The sequence below is a fragment of the Chiloscyllium plagiosum genome, chromosome 27 (genome assembly GCF_004010195.1).
Source record: "Chiloscyllium plagiosum isolate BGI_BamShark_2017 chromosome 27, ASM401019v2, whole genome shotgun sequence".
In the NCBI taxonomy this organism is placed as follows: domain Eukaryota; kingdom Metazoa; phylum Chordata; class Chondrichthyes; order Orectolobiformes; family Hemiscylliidae; genus Chiloscyllium; species Chiloscyllium plagiosum.
Genome location: NC_057736.1, coordinates 49,201,456 through 49,221,347, shown reverse-complemented (window position 1 = coordinate 49,221,347; position 19,892 = coordinate 49,201,456). Strand labels below are relative to the sequence as shown.

Here is a 19,892-nt window from a genome sequence, read left to right as displayed (position 1 = left end):
GGCGTTGGAAATGTGATAGGTGGAAAGAGGTCAAGGTGAGGGTGATAGGTCAGACTGGGGAGGGGGCGGAGAGGTCGGGAAGATGATCTCAGGTTAGGAAGGCGGTGCTGAATTTGATGGGTTTGACTGAGACAGGGTGGGGGGAGGGGAAATGAGGAAACTGGTGAAATCCGAGTTCATCCCTTGTGGGTGGAGGGTTCCTAGGCGGAGGGTGAGGTGTTCTTCCTCCAACCGTCGTTTCGCTGTGGTCTGACGATGGAGGAGTCCAAAGACCTGCATATCCTTGGTGGAGTGGGAGGGGGAATTGAAATGTTGAGCTACAGGGTGGTTGGGTTGGTTGGTCCGGGTGTCCCAGAGGTGTTCCCTGCAACGCTCCGCAAGTAGGCGGCCCGTCGTGAGTGGTGGGGGCATGGAATTCGCTGCCTGTGGGAAGGCAGAGTCAGAATCATTGGTGACCTTTAAGCGGCAATTGGATAGGTACATGGATAGGTACTTAAGCTAGGGCAAATGTTTGGCACAACATCGTGGGCCGAAGGGCCTGTTCTGTGCTGTATTGTCCTATGTTCTATGTTCTATTGATATTTCTGAATGACTCAAAATACGAGGTTGTAAAAGAGTGAATCAAGTCTACCTCCTACTATTCAGATCCTGGTTTCCCAGTGTCTGATAGTTTTACCACTGCCATTACTCGACAGCCGAGCTCACAGTATGCTACAACCATCGCGGTCTCATCACGGGCTTTATTTAACATGGAAGAGGAGACAAAGATCTTCCATAAGGACGGGGTGGAAGCCTATGTCCGATATCAAGTGGAACATGAGAATGAGCCTTTTGCACCGGGTGCCGCTTTCCCCTTTGTACAGGTAGGATCGAAAAGTTCAATCATTAGTAACCATTAGCCCTCACTACAGCGTTTGCCCAAAGCATGCATTATACCATTAACAGGGATCAGTATGGGCAGTGGGTATGTCCTGGATATGTCGATGGTCATAAGCATGTGTGATGTAAGTATGAGTAACCCGCCCAATTTAGGTACGGGTCTGATAAACCTTGGTGAGCTTCCTCCAACACATGTACTGTACATCATTCATCAAACAGGGAGATTAATACTGTACTAAGTACGCCAACTGTGGGCTCTCAGCAATGCCCTGAATAGGAGAAGCATAACTTCACTAATTTTGTATTCTGTTCACCCCATAATAAACAATAACATTCTATCAGCTCTCCTAATTACTTGCTATACCTGCATACTAACTATTTGCAATTCGTGGTTTTGCATATTATTCTGTATCTCAGAGTTCTGTAATTCCCCACCATTTAGATAATATATGGGTTTTTTTATGCTTTCCACCAAACTTGACAATTTCACATTTTATCACATTATATTCCATTTGCCAGATCTTTACCCTCTTTATAACCTGTCCATATCCTTCTGTAATTTCCTTGTGGTCTTCACAACTTACTTTCCTACTTACCTTTGTGTCATCAACAAATTTAACAACCATACCCTCAATCCCTTCATTCAAGTCTTTTATAAATTGTAAGCAGTTGCAGACCCAGCACTGATTCCTGTGACGATGTTAAACCTCATTGCGAAATCAAGCCCTGTTTTTCCTGGAATCATCACAAAAATTAAAGAGTTTATAAATTATGCAGTGTGTGTGTGTGTATAGGAGTGTGTGTGTGTGTGTGTGTGTGTGTGTGCAATGGGGTCACCTGTAGTGTGACATGAACCCAAGGTCCCGGTTGAGGCCCTCCCCATGGGTGCCGAACTTGGCTAGCAGCCTCTGCTTGGCCACTTTTCGTTGTTGCCTGCCCCGAAATCCGCCTTGGCAGACTGTCACCCGAAGGTCCGAGGTTGAATGTTCTAGACCACTGAAGTGTTCTCCGACTGGGAGGGAACACTCCAGTCTGTTGATTGTTGTGCGGTGCCCATTTATCCGTTTCCGTAGCCTTTGCTCGGTCTCACCAATGTACCATGCCTCCGGGCATCCTTGCCTGCAATGTATGAGTTAGACAACGTTGGCTAAGTTGCATGAGTACCTGCCATGTACATGGTGGGTGGTGTCCCCACGTTTAATGGTGGTATCTGTGTCCATACTCTGACATGTCTTGCAACATCTGCCATGGCAGGGTTGTCCTGAAAGTCAGGCAGTTTGCTGAGAAAATGATCTGTTTGAGGTTTGCTGGTTGTTTAGAGGCGAGAAGTGGAGGTGTAGGAAAGGTCTTGGTGAGATGCTCATCCTCATTGATAACATGTTGCAGGCCATGAAGAACATGGCATAGTTTTTTCCTGTGAAGTACTGAACTACAAAGGGTACCCTGAGGAGGTCATTACAGTTCCTTGCTGTGGCATGTCGGAACTGGTGGTCAATGAGTTGAGCATCATACACCATTCTTGTGACGGCATCCTTGAGTACTTCCAGGTTCCCGTCACGTTCCTCCTTATCTCAACAGATCCTATGTATGCATAGGCTTGTCCATAGGGAATGGCTGTTTTAATATGTTTCAGGTGGAAGCTGGAGAAGTGTAGCATCGTGAGGTTATCTGTGCATTTATGGTAGAGTAAGGTGCTGAGGTGCCCAACCTTGATGGAGATGCATGTGTCCCATAATGAGACAGATAGTAGACAGTAGTCCCTGGTGAGTTGATGGTGGGATGAAACTTGTTGGTATCACTGTGTAGTTGTTTCAGTGACTCCTCGTCATGGGTCCAGAGGAAGAAAATGTCGTCAATATACCTGGTATATAGTGTTGGTTGGAGGTCCTGTGTAGAGAAGAAGTCTTGTTCGAACCTGTGCATGAAAATATTGGCATATTGGGGTGCAAATTTGGTCCCCATGGCTGTTCCGTGTGTCTGGATGAAGAACTGGTTGCCAAGGGTGATTGAGGATAAAGCAGATGAGTTGAAGGACGGTGCTAGGAGGTTGGCAGTTGTTGGTATTGAGTACTGAGGTTGATGCCGTCATTGTGTGAGATGCTGGTGTAGAGTGCTGAAACATCCTTTGTGACGAGGAATGTTCCTGGTTCAACTAGTTTAGAGTTTAGACGGAGCTCCTGTCTTGATGAAGGTTAAAACACCTCTGTAGTTTGTTCCCAGCTCTAAACTGCTCAGTTAGTTGAGAACCAATCACACATTGTTGGGAAACAAATGTTCTTGTCATCAATAACTGCTCACTACTCCATCGACCAATCAACTACTTGTTGCTATGCAATGCTTCGTCTGAATACAAAACCCCTTGGCTCCTGTTAATCTTATTGATATTCAGGGTTTGTGCTCACCGATACCAAAGATTGGTAAGAATTTATTGTTAATTTATTAAGTTTGTTTAGAAGCAGTGATTTAGACATGATCCAAGACTTTGAGCAGACCATTCGTGAAGTATCATGTGCAGTTCTGATGCGTACTTTTGAAACAATGTGAAAGTTTTGGAAAATCTGCAAATAGCCTTTACCAGGATGTTTCCTGGATTGGAGTCTATTAGCTATAAAGAGAGATTTGACAAGCTTGGATTGTTTTCAGGTGTCAAAGGCTGAGGGATGACCTGATATAGAAGTATATAAAATGATGAGAGGCGTGGATTGGGTAAATATTCGTAGGCTTTTTCCCAAGGTGAAAATATCAAAAACAAAGGGGCATAGGTTTACGGAGAGAAGGGGACAGTGTTAAAGGAGACGTTTGAGGCAAGTTTTTTTCCCACACAAGACAGAATGTTCCTGGAATGTGCTGCCAGAAGAGGTGGTTGAAGCAGATATGACAGGAAAGGTTAAGAGGCATTTAGATATGCACAAGCAACAGGCAGAGATTGGAGGGATATGGACCACAAGCAAGCAGATGGGATTAGTTTAGAATGGCATTGTGGCCGGCACAGACACGGTGGGCCGAAGGGCCTGTTTCTGTACTGTGCTGTTCCATGTTCTGTGTTAATTAGATAAAGAAAGTGTACAACTGTTAGTTGGGGATGGTTCACTGAAACCAGAGGACAAGCAGGCTGCTAGTGTGGAATGTTTCAGTGTGGCATTAAAGTGGTGGGAGCAGAATCCTGCCCTCTAGCTGAGGGGCTAAGGAACTCTTCCCTCGATCTTCCTCCTCCTCTTCTGGTCCATCTTCCATCTGCCTGAAGACTGTCCTCTGGAGCCTACCAACTAAGACTGCTGCTTTCAAAATCTGTTTATAGAGAAATAAAAATGGAAACAACTGCAGATGCTGTAAATCAGGAACAGAAACCATTGAAGAACCTCAGCAGGTCTGGCAGCACCTGTGAAGAGAAATCAGTGTTAATGTTTCAGGTCCGGTAACCCTTCCTCAGAACCGATGGTAGCTAGGAAAATGTCGGTTTGTTGGTTTATATGCAGAAGACAGTGTGAGGGGAGGGGCTAAGGAGTAAACAATAGGTGGGGATATGGCTCAAAGAGAGAGGAGAACAGTTGGACCAGCAAAGCTGTGAATAACAATCTGGCTAGGTGGGTGAATAGTTATTAATGGAGACCGTTAGTGGCTAACAATGGGTAGTATGTAATAGCAGACTATGTGATAACAAGGCTTGGTTTGTGCAGGTGAGGGCTAGGACATAGGAGAGAGCAAACCCTAAAGATATTGAACGCAGACAGGTGACTTCTGTGTGGAGTTTGCACATTCTCCCCGTGTCTGCGCTGGTTTCCTCCGGGTGCTCCGGTTTCCTCCCACAATCTAAAGATGTGTAGGTCAGGTGAATTGGCCATGCTAAATTGCTCATAGTGTTAGGTACATTAGTTAGGGGTAAATGTAGGGAAATGGGTCTGGGTGGGTTATTCTTTGGAGGGTCAGTGTGGACTTGTTAGGCCGAAGGGCCTGTTTCCATACTGTAGGGAATCTAATCTAATCTTAAAAAAATTGAATCCAGAATTTGAAGGGACTCCAAGCGGAAAATGAGCTATCGTTCTTCCAGCTTACACTGAGCTTCACTGGATTACTGCAATAAGCCTGAGACAGAGAGATTGGCCAGGGAATGGGATGATGTGTTGAAGTTGCAGGCAACGGGAAACTTAGGGTCATTTTTGCGGCAGAACATAGTTTATCTGCAAAGCGGACACCCAGTCTACGCTTCATTTCCCCAATGAAGAGAGAACCACATTGTGAGCAGCGAATGCAGTAGATGAGATTGTGTGAAGTCTAGGCAAGGCACTGCTACACTGGAAGATATATTTGGGCCATTGGATACTGAGGAGGGAGGAGATAAATGTTACACCTCCAGCAATTGGAAAGGAAGGGCTGTCGGGGGGTGTTGGATGTGAAGAAAAATATTAAAAAGCCTTGGCGGGTAGGATTAAGTGAAACTCCAAGGCATTCTACACTTATGTGAGGAACAAGCGGATGGCCAGAGTGAGGGTAGGGCCGATCAGGGATAATGGAAGGAACTTGAGCCTGGAATTGGAGGAGGTAGGGGAGGTCCTAAATGAATACTTTGCTTGATATTCACTACTGAGAGGGACCTTGTTGCTTGTGAGGACAGTGTGAAACAGGCTGATGTGCTTGAACAGGTTGACCTTAAGAAGGAGGATGTTCTGGATATTTTGAAAAATGTGAGGATAGATAAGTCCCGTGGGATATATCCAAGGTTTCTATGAAAGCGAGGGAAGATATCGCTGCACCTTTGGTGATGATCTTTGCGTCCTCACTGTCCACTGCATTACTACCAGATGATTGGAGGGTGACAAATGTTATTCCTTTGTTCAAGAAAGAGAATTCTTTAACCCTGGGAATTACAGACCAGTCAGTCTTAAGTTGGTGGTGGGTAAATTATTGGAGAGGATTCTGAGAGACAGGATTTATGATTATTTGGAAAAGCATAGTTTGATTAGAGATAGTCAGCATGGCTTTGTGAGGGGCAGGTCTTATTGAATCCAACAAGGTTTATTGAATTCTATGAGGATGTGACAAAACATATTGATGAGGGTAGAATAGTGGATGTGGTGTGTCTGGATTTTAGCAAGGCATTTGATAAAGATTCCCATGGTAAGCTCATTCAGAATGTAAGGAAGCTTAGGAAATTTGGCTGTCTAGATACAGAATTGGCTGGCCCATAGAAGACAAAGGGTGTTGGTAGATGGAACGTATTCAGCCTGGAGCTCAGTGATCAGTGGTGGTCCGTAGGATCTGTTCTGGGACGTCTGCTCTTTGTGACTTTTATAAATGACTTGAATGAGGAAGTGGAAGGATGGGTTAATACTTTTGCCAATGACACGAAGAATGGTGGAGTTCTGGACAGTATGGAGAGTGTTGTAGATTGCAATGGGACACTGACAGGATGCAGAGCTGGGCTGAGAAATGGCAGATGGAGTTCAACCTGGAAAAGTGTGAAGTGATTTACTTTGAAAGGTTGAATTTGAATGCAGAATACAGGGTTAAAGGCAGGATTATTGGCAGTGTGGAGTAGCAGAGGGATCTTGGGATCCATGTTCAAAGAATCCTTAAAATGTTGCCACCAAAGTTGATAAGATTGTTAAGAAGGCATATGGTGTAATGGCTTACATTAGCAGGGGGATTGAGTTTAAGAGCCGTGTGGTTATATTGCAGCTCTATAAAGCCCTGGTTAGACCACACTTGGAATATTGTGTTCTTTTCTGGTCACCTCCCTATAGGAAGGATGTGGAAGCTTTAGAGATGTTGCAAAGGAAATTTCCCAGGATGCTACCTGGACTGGAGGGCATGTCTTATGATAAAAAGTTGCGGTAGCTAGGGTTTTTTCTTTGGAGCGAAGAAGGTTGAGACGTGACTTGCTACAAGATGATGAGAGGCATAGATAGAGTGGATAGCCAGAGTCTTTTTCCCAGGGCAGAAATGGCTATCACGAGGGGGCATAATTTTAAGGTAATTGGTAGAAGGTTTAGGGGCGATGTCTGAGGTCGGTTCTTTACACAGAGAGTGGTAGGTGTGTGGAATGCACTGCTAGCAGTGGTAGTAGAGTCAGATACATTAGGGACATTTAAGTGACTCTTGGATAGGTACATGGATGATAGTAAAATGAAGAGTGTCGGTTAGTTTGATCTTAGAGTAGGATAAAAGGTTGGCACAACATCAAGGGCCTATACTGTCCTGTGCTGTTCTATGTTCGATTCCACCTGGAGATTTTGCCCCTGATACCCATTGACTCCAGTTTTGCATAGGTCTCTTGATTAAATGTGGCCTTGATGTCAGGCTGTCACTCTCACCTGGCCTCTGGAATTGAACTCTTTTGTTCATGTTTGAACCAAGGCTAGAATAGGTCAGGAGCTTGTGGGGCCTTGGCAGAAACCAAACTGGGCATTACTGAGCAGGTTATTGCTGAGAGAGGTAAAAACAATGACTGCAGATGCTGGAAACCAGATTCTGGATCAGTGGTGCTGGAAGAGCACAGCAATTCAGGCAGCATCCGAAGACAGGCAAAATCGACGTTTCGGGCAAAAGCCCTTCATCAGAAATAAAGGCAGAGAGCCTGAAGCGTGGAGAGATAAGAGTTTTTGATGTTTGAGATGGAATTGAAATACTGTTTGTTGAGAGTATGAGTTTCGGGCAAAAGCCCTTCATCAGGAATAAAGGCAGAGAGCCTGAAGCGTGGAGAGATAAGCTAGAGGAGGGTGGGGGTGGGGATAGAGTAGCATAGAGTTGAGTTTGTTTCAGGACATGGTTGAAGAGCTTCAGGGCTGAGGAAATGACCTGGGAGTTGCAGTGAGAGAGAGACTCCCTGAGATTCTTGTAGAGAGAGGAGGAAAACTTCTTCAAGGCAGGCAAGCTTGCAAGAGGATTGCTGTAGCTGAGATATGTTGTTTAACAGCACTGTTGATTATGCTTTCTATCACTGATGGTCTGCTCTTGACTGGGTTGACTGGGTTAGATTTGTCCTGCTTGTTATATACAGGACATATCTGGGCAGTTTTCCACATTGTCGGGTAGATGTAGATGTTGTAATTTGGCTCGGTGGGTGGCAAGTTCTCAAGCCCAGGCCTTCAGTACTATTGACAGATAGTTGTCAGAGCCCATAGCCTTTGCAGTATTCAATGCCTCCAACCGTTTCTTGATATCACATGGAGTGAATTGAATTGGCTGTTTTCTGTAATGCTGGGGATCAGGGGAACATCACTTTGGCACTTCTGGCTGAAGATTGCTGCAAAATCTTAAGCCTTATCTTTTTCACCAATGTGCTTTGATCAATTGTCCTCACGATTCATTTTAAGATACCCCAACCTCTCTAGTTTTGTAGTTGGCAAGAACTTTGGTCCCAGCATGTTCAGGTGGAAACCATCCCATTTGCACAAATCTCATTTTCCTCAGTGGAGGTTTCAGTGCCCCAGAGATGAGACCCTGCTTTGCCTGTATCAATCTTTCAGCCACACACTCATTTGTCTAATCTGACTTACCCTGTGTCATATAGCTTAGGTAACAATCCACTGATTATGACCTTTGAGGTTATGCCCATTAATTTGACTTCTACACCTTGCTACTCTGCTGTATCTTTTTCATTGAAACCTTATTGGACTCTGATGACTGTTTTCTGTCCTCTCTCTGTAAGTATCTCTCCAACCCTGAACATTTGTCCCAAATCCTAGCCAGACAACCTCTGGATTCAGGCTCTTTGCTGCAGAGAACAGTATCAATCCTCCCTCACGATACACAAACAGTATCAATCCTCCCTCACTATACACAAACAGTATCAATCCTCCCTCACTATACACAAACAGTATTTGGGTTGTCCAAATTATCCGGTCTTACTTCAGCATTCAAAACAGTATCACATTCCATCGGTGTAACATGCACCTTGCACTGCCTTTGATATTTATGCTACTTTGTTAGGTTATTTTAATTATTTTCTTCATTAAGTTAGGAGTTATTGTGGATATAAAATTTACTGTGCTAAATTGAGTACTTAAGTTACACTTTCCTTAATTACACAGATATGTGTTTTAGGTGAAAGTGAGGACTGCAGATGCTGGAGATTAGGGTCAAGATTAGAGTGGTGCTGGAAAAGCACAGCAGGTCAGGCAGCATCCAAGCAACAGGAAAATCAATGTTTCGGACAGGAGCCCTTCATCATTCCTGTGGTCCTCCATACATACAGACACACACGCACAGATATACTCTCTCTCACATTCTCTCATTCTCTCTCTCTCTCTCACGCACACACATTCTCTCTCTCTTTCACTCTGTCACTTTCACTCACTCATTCTCACTGTGATGTCATTGTACACACACACAAACACAACTGAGGCTGTCAGGGACACACTGAGGTCCTCACGCACACTCTCACTGAGAGTGGGAGAGGACCTCAGTGTGTTGGAGGATCTCAGTGTGTATTTGTGAGAACCACAGTTTCTGTCTGTGTGAGAACCTCAGTGTGAGTGTGTGTATGTGTGTGTGCGCACGCGCAAGGACCTGAGTGTGAATATTGTGTAAGAATGCCACAGAAAGTAAGTGAGTGACTGTGTGTGTGTGTGCATGTCTGTGTCTGTGGATCACATTGGGAGTGATTATATGTGGATCACACTGAGAGGGTCTGTGTGGATCGCACTGAGAGGGTCTATGTCTGTGGATCGCACTGAGAGGGTCTGGGCATGTGAATTGCACTGAGAGGGTCTGTGTCTGTGGATCACACTGAGAGGGTCTGGGTGTGTGGATCGTACTGAGAGGGTCTAGGTATGTGGATCGTACTGAGAGGGTCTGGGTGTGTGGATCGTACTGAGAGGGTCTGGGTATGTGGGTCATACTGAGAGGGTCTGGGTCTGTGGATCACACTGAGAGGGTCTGTGTCTGTGGATCGCACTGAGAGGGTCTGGGTATGTTTGGGCACCGGAGTGGGGCTCCACACACAAACAAATAGACTGAGATCCACACACTGTCAATGGGTCTGTCTATGTGGGTGTATGAATGGTTTTCAATACGTGTATGAGAGAGAGAAAGAGAGAGAGAGAGAGAGAGGATCTGTGTGTCCGTGTAAGAACCTCTTTGTGTCAGTATGTGTCTGTGAGGAGCTGAGTGTGAGTGTGCGAGGACATCAGCAAGAGAATGTTCATATGGGGCCCTCTGTGTGTAACTGTTTGTGTGCACACATGCATGAGCACATATAAGGACCTCAGTGTCACTTTGTGCCTTTGTGCCCTCAATGGGAGAATGTATGAACGCATGTGCGTGTGGATGTCAGTGTGCATCCATGTGTGCAAGGACCTCCATGACTGTGTGTGAGCACTGTAGTTTGAATTTGTGTCAATGTGAGGACCTCAGTGTGAGTTTGTGTACCTTGGTGTGTGTTGCATGTGTATGCAAGTACCTCACACACTGACATCAAGTGAGAGTAGGGTCAAGGGGAATGAGCCCATTATTGAACCATCACAGTCTCGCTGTCTTCCCATGGCCTCTCCCTCTACTCCTCCATTTTCCCCTCTCTCCATTCCTCTCTCACCCTTCCCCCTCCTTCTCCATTTCCTTCAACTCTTTCCCCTCATTCTGCCTCTCCCCATCCCCCTCTCCATCCATACTGCTGCATGGTGATCCTCGTTGTCACTCAGTCCACACTGATCTGGGTAATGAGTATAAGTTGGTGTTTGTTTCTCTTTAGGCTGTAGAATCTGTGAATGAGCAGCTCCGTGACCTGTATCCAGCCAGTGACGAGCTCTTTGATATTGTTCTGGTGACTAACAATCATGCACAAGTCGGAGTGCGGCTTATCAACAGTATCAACCATTACGGTAGGTGGAGCATTACCCTCACGCCAGCTTCATATCCAGGCATCTTCATACACATCTTTCTCCTGTATCCACTCTCATTCACTATGATGTTTCTCACACTCACACTCTCACACACTCTCACTCTCACTCTCAGTATGATGTCTTTCACATTCATTCTCAAACACTCGTGCTCTCATTATGATGTTTGTTACACTTGCAATCTCACTATGCTGTCTCTCACACTCACTTTCCCACACTCACTCTCTCACACTTACTCTCAATATGCTCTGTCATACGCATTCTCTCTCACACTCACCCTCTCACTACGATGTCTCTGACATTCACACTCTCTCATTGTGTTGTCACACTCACACCCTTACTATATTGGGTGTCTTGCATGCACATTCTCTCACACTCATATTCTCACCCTCTCACTATAATGTCTTTCATGTTCACAATCTCTCACATGCTTCCTATCGTATCGCTCACTCTCTGTGATGTCTCTCATACACACTGTCATTGTCACACACTGCTGTCTCACACTCATTTAGACTCTGACAAAGTCTATCATACTCACCTCTGACACTCTCACATTCACACACTCTCAGATTCTCACTTGCCATGATGTCTCTCACAATCTCTCTCATGTTCAGAATCAACCCATGCACTTACACTCACAGTCTCACTATATTGTGTCTCTCTCTTACATTCTCACTACATTGTTTCTCATCCTTGTACACTGTCGCTCTATTGTCTCTAATTTTCTCACACTCTCACTATACAGCCTCTTGCTGAAATACACTCTACACTCTCCCTCACTCATCCCACATTGTCTTGCACACGCATAAACACACTTTGCTGTCTCGCTCTCCATCTCACTCACACACACGCAGCACATACTCATTCCTGTTTCTCCCTTTCTCTCATATTCACTACGCACTCTCTCTCTCTCTGTCACATGCACACACTCACTCTGCGTGCACTGTCTCTCACACACACATGCTCACTCTGCACACTCTCTCGCATCTATCAACAATATCTATAAAATATAGTTTCTAATATTCCAAATATTCTTGTACTTCACCGCACTTTCACACATGCACCTCACACTCTCACCATACACACACTGAGAATGAAGCAATTTGAAAGGCATACCATCTCAAAACACTTGCTGACACATAGTCTTCTCTCTTCACGGACAAGCAGAAACCTAGTGGAAGTGGATGATTGAATATTCTGATCCCCATGGAGAAGATAGAGTTACAGAGGTTTACATCACTGAAAAGGCTGTTCGGCTCATCAGGTCTGCACTGCTCAAAGCAACCAATTAATGATTCTAATCCTATTCCATAGCACTCAAAATTCATCACTTTCAAATATATATCCAGCTGTCTTTTGAAACTTCCTATGGAATAAATCTCCACACTCCCCTGCGTGCTGAGGAAAGGTCACTGGATCCAAACGATAACTTTGATTTCTCTCTATAGATATTGCCAGACCCGCTGAGTTTTTCCAGCAATTTCTGTTTTTGTCACTTCTTAATTTTCTCTGCTCCAAAGAGAATGAGCTCAATTACTCTTATCTTTCCTTGTATTTAAAATCCTTCATCCTCATATCATTCTAATAAATCTCCATTGCACTCTCTCCAGGGATTTAACATCCTTCCTTAAATAAGGTGCGCAGAACTGAACAGAATGCCCCGAATGTGGTCTGACAAATGATTTATAGCATCACTTCCTTTTTTATATACTTTATGCCTCTATTTATAAACTCAACGTTCCTATCACCCTTCTTAACAACTGTTTCAACCTATTGGGCCACCTTCAGAGAATCATGCACATGAACCCCAAAATTCAACTGGGTTTCGGATCCTGTACTCCCATCTAAGTTAAACCATTGAGCCTATATTGTCTCTCACGATGCATCTACCAAAGTACATTACCTCACATGGAAATTCGCCTGCCAGACGTCTGCCCCCTTCGCCAACTTGTTAATGTCATCATCCCATTCAGCCTATCAAGACTGCACCCACCCTCCAAACAGCATCCCACACTGACCCAGCCCCCCACACTTTCCCTGTAACTCCACATTTACCATGGCCAGTATACCTAATCTGCACATCTTAGGACTGTGGGAGGAAACCAACACAGACACAGGGAGACACCCACAGACAGTCACACAAGGCTGGAATTGAACCCAGTGCTAGCCACTGTGCCGCCCACTGAAATCTCTCAGCATCATCCTCGTAATTCCCCCTTGTTTAGTATCATTTGTAAGTTTTGTAATTTTTGCCCTCAATACCCATCTCCAAATTGTTTGTATACATCAGAAAATGCAAGGGTCTCAAACAGAGTAAAGTCCTGCACACATTTGCTACAAAACCTGGTGTTCATCCACTGCAGCAAGCGAACCTTGGCCAATTCTGTTTTCACATTTGGGTTTCAACCAGCAATGCTGTGACCAATCAGTGAAGGTGGCACCTTTTTTGGCAGTGCATTGGAAACTCAAACAGAAGTTGTGTGCTGCCATACTTGCTGTGGGTCACCATGTCCAATGGAGCTTCCAGACCTGCACAGCAGTCCAACATTCTATACAATCCAACACAGCCATCAGCCAAGGTAGAGAAATGGTTCTGAAATTCTCAAACCTACTATCCTGTGTTATTATTGTTCATCTTCGTAACACTGCAACACTACCAATGTCTTTGTGTTTCCTGCCACCCACCCAGCAAAGCTGAAGCAGTGAAATCCAAAACTGAGCTTTCTACGGCCAAAACTACTTCAGGATGATTGTCAACCAAGTGACAGCCTCGGTTCTTGGTTTCTGACTGAAACATTTCAGGCATTCTAAAGTGGGCACTGGCCAAGCACTGTGGAGTAACACTAGGACAGGCTGAGAGAGGCAATAAGGCAATCCATAAAAGTGATTAGCTTTCATTTGTACTCATACTTCATGAATAATTTTATAAAGTTGATTTATTGTGACTTTTATTTAATATTGTGCCTGTTCTTATGGTCAGTGACAGAGTAAAAGGGAAACAGGTTTGTTGCTTGGTAAATAGGGAATTGGTTTGTCTTAGTTGTTATCACAGACAAGTGAAGTCTTTCTGGAAAGACCAACCAAGAAAAGACTGGCTAGGCTCCTTCTCCTGATCTCGCAATCTCAACCGCACACTCACTGACTGCATACTCTCTGACCCTCACTCACAGACCTCTCACTCACTAACCTCTCATTCACTAATCCCCTCGCTCTCTGACCCATCACTCTCTGATGCCTCGCTCCGCTCACTACCCCCCTCACTATTCACTTACTAACCCCTCAATCAGTGATTCCTACTAATCTCTCACATGGCCTCATAGAACAGTAAAGGGCCTTTGGCCCTCGATGTTGTGCTGAATTTTATCCTGCTCTGAGATTAAACTAACCTAGACACCCTTCATTTTACAATCATCCATGCGCCCATCCAAGAGTTGCTTAAATGTCCCTAATGTAGCTGACTGTACTACCACTGCTGGCAGTGCATTCCACGTTGCCACCACTCTCTGAGTAAAGAACCTACCTCTGACATCTCCCCTAAACCTTCCTCCAATCTCCTTAAAATTATGCCCACTCATGATAGCTATTTCTGCCCTGGGAACAAGTCTCTAGCTACCTACTCTATCTATGCATCTTATCATCTTTTGCATCTCTATCAAGTCACTTCTCATCCTTCTTTGCTCCATAAGACTTCTTCATAAGACATGCCCTCCAGTCCAGGTAATTCTCCTCTGCACCTTCTCTAAAGCTTCCCCATCCTTCCTCTAATGAGGCGACCAGAACTGAAAGCACTATTCCAAGTGTGGTCTAACCAGGGCTTTATAGAGTTGCAGCATAACTTCGCGGTTCTTAAACTCAATCCCTCTGCCAATGAAATCCAACAGACACTATGGCCTTCTCTAAAGCAAACTCCATCTGCCATTTCTCAGCTCAGTTCTGCATCCTGTCAATGTCCCGCTACAACCTACAACAGCCCTCCACCCTATCCACAACTCCACCAACCTTCATGCCATCATCAAACTTACTAACCCATCCTTCCATTTCCTCATCCAAGTCATTTATAAAAATCACAAAGAGCAGAAGCCCCAGAACAGTTCGCTGTGGAATACTTCTAGTCACCGAGCTCCAGGCTGGATACTTTCCATCTACTATCAGTCTCTGTCTTCTGTGGGCCAACCAATTCTATATCCAAACAGCCAGATGTCCTTGTATCCCATGTCTTCTTACTTTCTGAATGAGCCTACTATGGGAAAATTATCAAATGCCTTTCTAAAATCCATGTACAGTACATCCATTGTTCTAACTTCATCGATGTGTTTTATCACATCCTCAAAGAATTCAATAAGGTTTGTGAGGCATGACCTGCCCCTCACAAAGCCATGCTGATTATTTCTAATCAAAGTATGCTTTTCCAAATAATCATAAATCCTGTCTCTTAGAATTCTCTCCAATACTTTGCCCACCACAGGTGTAAGACTGACTGGTCTGTAATTCCCAGGGTTATCCCTATTCCATTTCTTGAACAAGGGAATAACATTTGCCACCCTCCAATCATCTGGCACTACTCCAGTGGGCAGTGAGGATGCAAAGATCATCGCCAAAGGCACAACGGTCTGTTCTCTCGCATCCCTTAGTAACATTGGGTATATCCATCTGACCCACGGGACTTATCTTTCCTAATGTTTTTTTCAAAACTTTCAGCACATCCTCCTTCTTAACATGGAACTGTTCGAGCATATCAGCCTGTTTCATGCTGTCCTCACAAACAACAAGGTCCCTCTCAGCAGTGAATACTGAAGCAAAGTAATCATTAACGACTTCCCCACTTCCTCCGACTCCAGGCACAAGTTCCCTCCACTATCCCTGATCGGCCCTACCCTCACTCTGGCCATCCTCTTGTTCCTCAAATAAGTGTAGAATGCCTTGGGGTTTTCCTTAATCCTACCCGCCAAGGCATTTTCCATGCCCCCTTCTACCTTTCCAAAGTCCATTCTTCAGATCCTTTCTGGCTACCATCTAAAGCCCTGTCTGATCCTTACTTCCTCAAGCTTAATCAAAAAGTGTGGCGCTCGAAAAGTACAACTACTCAGGCAGCATCCAAGGAGCAGGAGAATCAACGTCTGAAGCATGAGCTCTTCATCAGACCTCAACCTTAAGTAAACTTACATCTTCCACTTGACTAGATGTTCCACATCTCTTGTCATCCAAGGTTCCTTCACCCTACCATCCCTTCCTTGCCTCAGTGGGACAAACCTATCCAGTACTCACAGCAAGTGCTCCCTAAACAACCTCCACATTTCAGTTGTGTATTTCCCTGAGAATATCTGTTCACAATTTATGCTCCACACTTCCTGCCTAATAGCATTGGAATTCCCCCTCCCACAATTAAATATGTTCCCATTCCGTTTGCTCCTATTCCTCTCCATGACTACAATCACTGATGTATCCATCCTTCCTTCCTTTCCAGGACTGTCTGTTGAAAGATTCTGCATGACGGGTGGGAAGAGTCCAATTGAGTATCTGAAAGCATATCACACCAACCTTTATCTCTCAGCTGATTCTGAAAAAGTGCAAGAAGCCATTGAGCAAGGTAAGCAGCCATTAAGCTGTGCGCTTCCACTGCTGCAGTATGGAAATTTCATTCAGGTGCCAGAGAGCTTTCAGCCAATGTTGTCTTTCTGCTGAACCGCTTGGTCTGTTGGTCAGAACAAACAGCCAGTGCCTTCCTCTGAATCCTTTCAGGGATACGCTGCCTCAAAGGGGTGTTCTGTTATCAGGCACAAGGTAAAGATTATTCACCAAAACTGGTCACAGTTTCTCTCCGTAACCTGGCTAACTATGCAGAATGAAAACCAATCCTATTATATGGGCCAACAATTTTGCCTCTGGAACAGGAAGGGGATGTGGAACAGCAATTAGAACTTAGCGAGCAAGGCAGATGGTTAGCAAGATAGTAATCAAAAATAGTAATCTTTGAATGACTCAGAGTGCCACATGCAATGAAGTACAAGAACAGAAAGATGCAGGAAGATAGGGAATGGGTGACTGTCAGACAGTCCCCGAGAAACAGGAAGGTAGTGCAGGAGACCCCACTCAGGAATAGATTTTCCATTCTGGATATTGATGAGGATAAAGCTTTCCTCAGAGGTATGCAGGAAGTCCCTAGCTCTTTATAGCTCTGGATATGTAAACTGTACAGGACTGAAAGAAAAACAGTGGAAAGCAAATATTGAAAGAGGAGTCATTAAGTGAGTAACAGACATTTCAGTAGCCATAGATATGACTCCAGAATGAACATTGACTCATGTTGCCACAGTTAAGGATGTGACAGAGAGGCCACAGGACATGCATCTGGGGGAAGGATAAGAGCTAGATATAATGGTCCATGTTGGTGCCATCAGTGGTCTGCAGCCAGAGTTCAGGGAGGAGATTAACAAGCAGGACCTCAAATGTGATCATCTGCAGATCACGCTGAGGGCCACATGCGAGTGAGAAGAAGGTTAGACAGATGAACATATGACTGCAAGGGCAGGGAAGCTTAAGATTCCTGGGACACTGTTGCTAGCTCTGGGAAGGTTGCACCTGTTCAAGCACCCTGTAGCTGCACAGAGCTGGGACTGAGTCCCTGCACAGCATTTTGTTTGAGCTGTTGGGATGGAAGATGCAGGAGAGATCATATGAAAGTTATTTGAGGATTTGCAAAATGCTAGGAAAGGCAGCTCAATGATTAATAGGGGGCTGCAGGAAGGGAGAAAGTAATGAAGGTTGAATAAGGTTATGTGAAGGCATGGAAGATAGTTTAAAAAAATTGAGGAGATACGGGTGCAGTTTGCATTGTGGAATTATATTGTTGTTGTACGGGAGATCTGGATCCATGATCTATCTGCTCCAGAAGTATTTACTAATACCTGAAAACTGTGATCAGAAAGTGGGAGAATAGAATACTCATCAGAGAGTGACTTTGAATGGGTATACTCATCGGAGTATGACACTGAACAGGTGTACGCATGGGAGGGTTGGTGAATGACTCTGGTCATGTACAATCATTCAAGAGGGAAGAGCTAATACCCAAACTGTCGATTCTCTTGCTCCTCAGATGCTGCCTGACCTGCTGGGCTTTCCCAGCACCACACTCTCCACTCTGACCTCCAGCATCTGCAGTGCTCACTTTCTCCAAGAGTGGGAGAGTGACTTTGGCAGTACGTACCTATAGGAAGGTCACTCTGCTTGTATATTGTCATGAGATAGTCACTCTGATGGTGTAAACTCTTTGGAGAGTGACTCTGGTTGTGTATAGAGACAAAAAATAATTCAGATGCTGGAATCCAAAGTAGACAGACAGGCAGGAGGCTGGAAGAAAACAGCAAGCCAGGCAGCATTAGGAGGTGGAGAAGTCGATGTTTCGGGTGTAACTCTTCTTTAGGACTCAGGGTGGGTGTGGGGAGAGCTGCAGATAAAAGGGGTGGTGGGGGCAAAGTGGTGAAGTAGGGATAGGTGAAGACAGGTAGGGGGTACGACCTGTTGATCAATGGAAGGAATGAATCCTGATTGTGTATAGTGATGTGAGAGTGACTCTGGCTGTGCATACACATGGGAGAGTGATTCCAAATGGATATATTCATTGGAGAGTGACTTTGATTGTTTATAGTCTTTGGACAGTGATCTTGGCAGTGTGAACCCATAGCAGAGGAACTGTTGCTGTGTATATTCATGGATCTGTATAGACTCTGGATCTGTATAGACATTGGACAGTGTCTCTGGCACTTTATACATATTGGAGAATGGCTGTAGCTGTGCATAGTCATTGGAGATTTATTCTGAATCTATGTACTAACAGGAGAGTAACTCTAGATTAGATTAGATTAGATTACAGTGTGGAAACAGGCCCTTCGGCCCAACAAGTCCACACCGACCCGCCGAAGCGAAACCCACCCATACCCTACATTTACTTCTTACCTAACACTACAGGCAATTTAGTATGGCCAATTCACCTGACCCTGCACATCTTTGGATGGTGGGAGGAAACCGGAGCACCTGGAGGAAACCCACGCAGACACGGGGAGAACGTGCAAACTCCACACAGTGAGTCGCCCTAGTCGGGAATTGAACCCTGCACTTCCTGTATTAATCTAGAGCCGCAGCTGAATTGTTCCCTTTGGACTTGCTAAAAACCCAACTTCTTTTCTTTATCTAGTCCTGATTTGTCCCAGACATCCAGGGTTCTCTGAACTTATTGCTCTTACATTTCCCTCTAAGAGGTACATGTTGGACCTGTACTTTCCCCAGTTCCTTTTTGAAAACTCCCTGTTGTTGTGCTGTAGACTTACCCACATAGAGCTGTTTGCAGTCGAGTGTAAATAAATCCTGCTTTATTTTAATAAAAGCTGCCCCCACCACCAAAATCAAAGCCATCTTTTGCAGGCATTTTTTTTCCTTGTCCAGAACAAGTTTGAACCATACTGTGTTGTGGTCTCTTATCGCTTAAATGTTCTCCAACTACCACATCGAACAATTCTCTGGTTTCTTTCCCCAGAAGGGCTTTTGCCCGAAACATCGATTTTACTGCTCCTCGGATGCTGCCTGAACTGCTGTGCTTTTCCAGCACCACTAATCCAGAATCTGGTTTCCAGCATCTGCAGTCATTGCTTTTACCCAGCACTACAATGTCCCTTGTTGGGCCTTCGACATATTGTTACAAAAACTCCCCGAGATAGATATGAAGAAATCTGCCCCCTCTAAACCTTATGACTATCCAATTTATGTTGAGAAAGTTGAAATCGCCTAGTTTAATTACCCAATTACTCTTACACACCTCTGTGAACTGTCTACATGTTTGCTTCTCTGTTTCCCCTGACTCTTTGGGGAATAATAATGAACTCCCAGCAAAATAGATGCTCCCGTAACATTCCTAAGTGTTACCTACAAAGCCTTGTTTGAGGATCCTTCGAAGATATAATCTCTCCTTCTTGCAGTAATTGACTCCGTAATTAATAGTGAGACACTGATATTTTCCAACGAGAGTCTGAGTCCATGGTAGGTGTCAGGAAACCTTTATTGCAGCTTTGTTTTTTGGTACAACTTCATTTCTCAGAGCTATAAGGCACTCAAAAAACTTTCGAATGCCTTACCTTATACAGTTTAAACTCAGAATGCACATTGGTCAGCAGTGTTGAGTTATCC

The 19,892-nt window shown here is 44.6% G+C and overlaps 1 protein-coding gene across 1 annotated transcript in view; it reads left to right on the top strand.

Moving 5' to 3' along the window:
- Positions 1-19,892, top strand: part of LOC122563770 (cytosolic 5'-nucleotidase 1A-like) — a 37,142-nt gene that overhangs the window by 2,663 nt on the left and 14,587 nt on the right. Inside the window, exons 2-4 of the mRNA XM_043717987.1 lie at positions 696-863; positions 10,568-10,697; positions 16,180-16,302. Of these exons, the coding sequence (XP_043573922.1) occupies positions 696-863; positions 10,568-10,697; positions 16,180-16,302 (421 nt within the window). The remainder of the gene's footprint in view (positions 1-695; positions 864-10,567; positions 10,698-16,179; positions 16,303-19,892) is intronic.